The sequence below is a fragment of the Cajanus cajan genome, chromosome 10, assembly GCF_000230855.2.
Source record: "Cajanus cajan strain Asha chromosome 10, NIPB_CcT2T_4, whole genome shotgun sequence".
Taxonomy (NCBI): domain Eukaryota; kingdom Viridiplantae; phylum Streptophyta; class Magnoliopsida; order Fabales; family Fabaceae; genus Cajanus; species Cajanus cajan.
The window spans coordinates 12503014-12509656 of NC_138526.1; the positions used below are offsets into that span (position 1 = coordinate 12503014).

At 31.6% G+C, this 6643-nt stretch overlaps 1 protein-coding gene across 1 annotated transcript; it reads left to right on the forward strand.

The window, feature by feature from the left end:
* Window positions 1-1104: 1104 nt before the first annotated feature.
* On the forward strand, window positions 1105-1709 carry LOC109794225 (isoeugenol synthase 1). The gene is made up of 2 exons (XM_020353695.3): window positions 1105-1344; window positions 1457-1709. Exons 1-2 carry the CDS (start codon window positions 1170-1172, stop codon window positions 1654-1656), a joined length of 375 nt encoding a protein of 124 aa, XP_020209284.1. The 5' UTR covers window positions 1105-1169; the 3' UTR covers window positions 1657-1709.
* Window positions 1710-6643: the final 4934 nt, after the last annotated feature.

Here is a 6643-nt window from a genome sequence, read left to right on the forward strand (position 1 = left end):
TATTAGTTTTGAGAGCTAGGGATGGTCTTGAAATTAATTAATAGTTGCAACATGTTCTGATTCTTAATGCGGGATATTGAACTGAATGAAGTGAGGAATCATTCATTGAGTTAAATATCTCAGAATTTTTTATGCCAAGGGATTGGGTTTGAATGAAAATAGAGAACTCAATAGCAATGAGTAATGGAATCATTTGATAGAATCATTAGGAATACATAGGAGGGACTCATATCTGTTTTATTAAATCTAATCTTTTGGTTACTTAAGTTTGATTCATCATTTACATCAAATTTGAACATGTGTAATTACTCAAATTTTCAATTCACAAGTATCAATTAGTATAATAGAAATCATAGCTTACTTCACAAGTCCCTGAGGATCGACAACCTTTTAATCATACTACAGAGACTTGGGTGTGCTTGCCCAAAATATCAACAATACCCTTTAATGCTTAAGTACCTAAAATACTTAATATTGGTTATCACACGTAGTAGGCGATGGTTTGGCTATCACCATGATCAAATATCTCATTGACCCCTCGATAAAAATGCACTCCAAAAGGTATTATTGTCCAAACTAGATCAAATTTCACTATTTTAAACAAATATACAAGTATTATTTCAACAAATTACTTCTAACTCAATCTTAAGTATTCTTTAACTTGCCTTTTCAAGCAATACTCAAGTATTATTTCAAAAATAAGTCTCTTCAGGCTTAACAACCAAGTATTCTTTTATAGTGAAGTCTTTTCAGGTTTAAATCAAGTATTCTTTTTCAAACAAGCTTCTTAAACTCAACCTTATAACAATGATAATAAAGGTTACATAGATGTTGTGTTCCTCTCACTTAGACGTTATACAACCAATATAGAGCAGTAAAGTTTTAAAAGAAAGAATAAAGTTTATACACAAGTGTATTTTATAGAGAGTATATGTTTTTCAACAAGTATATTTATATATGCATTCTCTTTTTTTCTTGAGCTTTGAGTTTTTTTTATATAGTAGTTCAAAAAAATGACTATTGTAACGCTTTAATATTATTTTTGATGATTTTTTCTTTTTCCCTTATAATATGAAACTTGCACTTGCACTACACATATGAGGTCATATAATAACAAATAGCAATCTCTGACGTGATTAGCTGTGCTGAATTATGAAGAAGATATTGCCATGTACACTATTAAAGTAGCAAATGATCCAAGAACATGCAATCGTATTGTTATCTACCGACCCTCGAAGAATATCATATCACAGAATGAGTTGATATCATTGTGGGAGCAAAAATGTGGTCAGAATTTTCGCAAGGATTTTGTTACTGAGGAAGAGATTGTCAAACAATCCGAGAGTAAGACATTTTAAATAATTAATCAAGGATATTGACTTTTATTTTACTCCTTTCTCATGGTAATAAATGTAATGGTAGTTTATTTTATTTTATTTTCAATATGTTGTTGCAGCCTTACCCCATCCAGAGAATATTCCAGTATCCATTCTGCATAGTGTATTTGTTAGAGGAGACCTGATGGCCTTCGAAATAGGGGAAGAAGACCTTGAAGCTTCAGAGCTATATCCTGATTATAACTACACATCCATTCACCAACTTCTTGATATATTTTTAGTTAATCCACCAGCTCCTGCATCTGCTGCTTTTCAGTGAACATATTTTACCACTACTTCTTCTAATAAATAAACTACCTCATCATATCATAATACCTTTGGATAATTTGAAAAGGCATCTACATTAGTTAATATTTGCATTATAAATATATTGTAATTTTAAAGTTTTTTAAAAACAAGAAGTCCCTCGTTCCCTAATTTTATTTTTGGATATTGGTATATATATATATGAAGAGAGTTATAATAATATTGGTATAACTTTTAATAAGTATTACATTGCTTAATAACCTTATATTAAATATGAATTTTGTAAATTCAACCGTTAGATTAAAAGTTCTTTACTTTTAGATCATATATACAAAATTTTATATTAATTCATAATGATTTAATACTTCATTCTTATAAAACAAAATTGACGTAATATATACATTTCAAAATATATTAAAATATGAACATTTTGATTACCTTCAAGTTCTTGTTCAGTTTTAAAAAAATTTGATATACACATATAAAGTGATATGGACTTTCAATTTAACGGTTGAATTTACAAAATTCACATTTAATATAAAGTTATTGTGCAGTGTAATACTTAATAAAAATTACAACAGTATTATGATATATATACTGACTTATGTTGTTAGTATTTAAAGTAGCTACACACTTTTTTGGAAAGAAAACTAGCTCAAGTAAGTCAAAATTTAAAATTATATTGTTTTAAGATTTAAATGTAATTTTAACTTTTTCAAATTTAGGATAAATTTATTTTTAATCTCTCAAATTTAAAATTTTTGTTTTTAATTCCTTTAATTCTTAAAATTTTTGCTTTAGTCTTTTAGGTCAAAAATAATACATTTAAAAGTGACAAATTGAGATAACTATGTAACATCAATTAGGTTTAATGTGATATTTTCACTAATAAAAACATTAATAAGTAGATTTTATGCAGTAATATTTGACATATGCTCAAACAAAACTTAAAGATTAAAACAATATTTTTGAAATTCAGGACTGAAAAATTAATTTTAAATTTGAGAGATTAAAAATAAATTTAACTTTGAAGAACTTAAGAAATATTTTAAACCTTATTTTAATATCTTCGAGTTTAACTATCTTAATTATGTTTTAATGTGACTTTATTTATGTCAATTGGTGTTTTAATTACAAACGTTTGTTAATTAATTACTTTTTAATTTCGTTTTAATGGACTGATGTAATTGTGCTCCTTCTCTTTGACATTTTGATCATTGTGGAGTATTTTCAACAAAAAAAAAAACTATTTATATTGTTTTCAAAAACTATTGTCCGTAGCGATATTTTAAGATAGCATACTTTTTTAATATTTTTAATTAACTTATCTATAAAATTTGGATCTGTCTATATTATTTATTATCTTTTTAAAATAGCGTAATTTATTTTTTATAATAAGTTATATATTTGAAAATAAAATTAAAAATGTGATTACGACCGGTCATAGCAATACAACTTGGATTATTATTGGCTATAGCTACGTGACATCATGTGCTTGGATAGCTATGGACAATTGTAGTTTCACCCTACACGGTAGGGATGGTAAAGTGGGTCGTGGCCCGCGGGTTGGTCCGTTGGACTGCCAAAAATTGGCAGGTCGGGCCCATTATTTTAACCTGTCAAGCTTGTTCTGCCAAGTCCGCCAACTTGTCAGGCCAAATAGTAGGCCGGGCAAAATAGGTCAGACTGATCCGTTTTTTCATCCCTATTACACGGAGTGAGTTGGTGCGTGTCACATGATCCTAATTTTGTAAATAATAATAATAATTTTTTATTAATTAAATAAAATAAAAAGGATGTGAAAAGTAAGAAGATATTGGGTTGCACATTGGATCCGAATTGAAGGCTTTTAAAAACAAAAATAAGGATTAAGTTTTCTTAACACATCCTTCTAAAATCTTAAGATCACCTTCATAGGAGAACCCATGGAAAGTCACCAAAGAAAGTATGGAGTAGTGGTTAAGGCTACAAGGAGTGCATTATATTGAAGAATTGTCACTCAAGATAAGGGACAATAAGAATGTCTCATTCATGAGCATGTATGTATTGAAGAATCATGCATTGTATTGAAGAATTATTACTCAAGGTAAGGGATAGTGAGAATGTCTTATTCATTGGTTTGGATAAGGACTAAGGGTAAAGGTGTTCATCGTTGACAAACCAAACAATCTAAAACAACCCAATTAAATTGGTTTGGAGTATTTTGGAAATTTTTTTTTGTTTGAATCTAATTTGAATCAAACCAATTAAATCTGATGTTGATTGATTTGGATATCAAATTTACACATTTAAAATCTTAACCAACTTGAACCAAATCAATTAATTTATATATTTTTATTTTTATTTTTTATTTAGTTAATAATTAATATGTATATATCGTTTTGATTATTTTGAAAATATTTTTGTGTTACAATATATAGATTTTTTTTTTCATTTCGTTTCTCAAATACTTAAAGAAACCAAGAGGAACTATATTGCAATATATATTGAGTGTCGTCTTCACACATCGTAGTACATTTGAAATCCTTAAGTAAATTAAGAAAATAAATGAAAAAGAACTATGTTGCAAATCTATGAAATTATTTAATTTTTGACAATATATCAATTTAGTTAATGTTAGAAAATTTATGTACTTTGAGGAAAAAAATATCTTTTTTTAAAAAAATATTGGATATTCAATTACCTGAACCGCACCAACTTAATCAACATTAAATTGGTTTAGTTTAGGTTAAGCAAAAGAAATTATGAAAACTAATCCAAACCAACTAACTTAAGTGTTTCAAATTGGGTTTTCACTCAAATTTAAAACCAACAATATACCCATAGGTATAGATAGTGAGGTGACTCCTAAGACTATTGTAACGTAGCAAGTTGTTTCAGAAGGCCCAAAAGCTCAGTATGGGTGATTCAGTAGCCTAGAACGAGTCGTTCCCAAATTGGAACGGGCCGTTCCAAACTACTGATTTGACCTATAAATTGTAGTTGAGAACGGGGCGTTCCAAACCCTAGAACGGGCCGTTCTGGAAGGAGTACGGGCCGTTCTGGATGGAGTACGGGTCGTTTTGGATGGAGTATGGGGTGTTCTGGAGGGAGTACGGGCCGTTCTGGATGGAGAACGGACCGTTCTGGATGAGTCTTAGAATGGACCGTTCTGATTTCAGAACAGGCCGTTCTGCATGTGATTTTTACAGATGATGAAGGGGTGTAGAACGGGCCGTTCCAGATTCAGAACAGACCGTTCTGGCCACTCCTGAATGTCTATAAATAGAGTTGGGTGGTTGAAGAGAAATGGAGTTTTTTAGAGAGAAGTTTTATAGAGAAGAACTCTAGACTAAGAAGCTTGCTTTGGGTGGATTGAAGTTCCGGGTTGAGCTTCGGAAAGGGAATTCTGCTTCTTGGCTATTTTGAGCCAATCTTCAGGTAAGGGAAGCTAGATTGTAAAGTTGTTGGTTGTATGTGAGTTGGGAACTCCTTTGGGTACTTAGGTTGATTAGTATAAGTTGTGTTATGTGATGAAATATTGTGGGTTGCTAATATATGGTTAAATATTTATTAATGATGTTGTTGGAGATGCATGTGGTAGTTAAGTTGTGAAGTTGTTTACAAGTTGTGTTGATCTATGATATTGTTGAAGCTAGTTGAAATTAAGTTGATAAAGTTGCTATATGTTATGTGTGGACATGTATATGTTGTGAAGTGCATGATTGTAATATTGTTAAGTTGTTAGAGAAGCGTTGTATGTTGCTATAAAGTTGTATGTTGTGCCATGTTGTTAAAATTATTAAAGTTGCATAGTTGTATAATTGCATAAGAAGTTGTCAAGTTGGTATATAATGTCTATTGTTGTATTGTTGTAAGTTGTCTAAAGTTGTTAAGATGTCTATTGCTGTAAAGTTGTTAAGATGCCTATTGTTGTAAAACTGTTTTGATGAGTTGTTGATCACTAGGACTAGGAGAGATGTTTTCGAAGTTGCTCATCCCATTGTGTGGATTGAGATAGTTGTGGTGCTCTGAGAGCCCAATTTGTTGAAAAACCCTCCTTGGAAAGTTGTCCCTTGGAGTGGACGTTGTGTTGTTCTCCTCTAGGACTTAATTGATCCCGTGTGTGGGCAAGGTCGAGGCACACGTGTACAAAGCGAACACGGTATAGGGTCCAGGCCGAGCTGTACCGATTACAAGCGGCCAGATGTTTATTATTGTAAAGTTGTTATGGTGTCTATTATTGTAAAGTTGAAAAGTTAGGGACATATGGTGAATATATATGTCCTATGTTGAGATACATAGTACTAAGGAGATAATTTGAAAGTTGTTTTAACGTTGAATCCCTTAGTACTGTGTGGGCGACATGGAAATAGTCGATCCATGTCATGGTTGAATGACCAATTTGAGTAAGGTACCTAATTAGAGATGTAGTCTTTGACTAGGTACTGGAGGGTGTGTGGTACTTGGAGGATAGTGGGTGGGATAACTCCACATGTGGATTGATGATGCTAGCCAAGGCCATGGTAGGCTCATACGCAAACCCTTCTATCCTGACAGTAGTACTGGACCTCCGAGTCTGAGTGGCACACTTGAGCAATCAACTATTGTTGTCTATACCTGGTTCTCTTCGGAGTTTCTAACGTTGTTCTATACCTGACCTGGTTGAGATAGGTCAAACGCTGGATTCGATAGGGTTTATGCCACCTAGACTGCTCAACTGCAGTTGTTGGAGATCTCCGAGTTGAAATGCGTGACGACGCATAAGTTGTTGATGAGTTGATTTATTGTTGATAAAAGTTGTATCTATGTTGTTATGTTGTTAAGTTGTGATTGTGTTGTGTGTTGATCCTGTTGAGGATGATATAATGTTGTTATGTTGTAAGTTGTTTTAAACATGTGTTGTTGAAAGATGTGTAATATATGTGTTGTTTATCTTTTGTTCGGATGTGAAGATGATTATATAGTTGTGTTTTTTATTTGATATTTATGAGTTGTTTATTGTCTCTAGCTTACCCTTG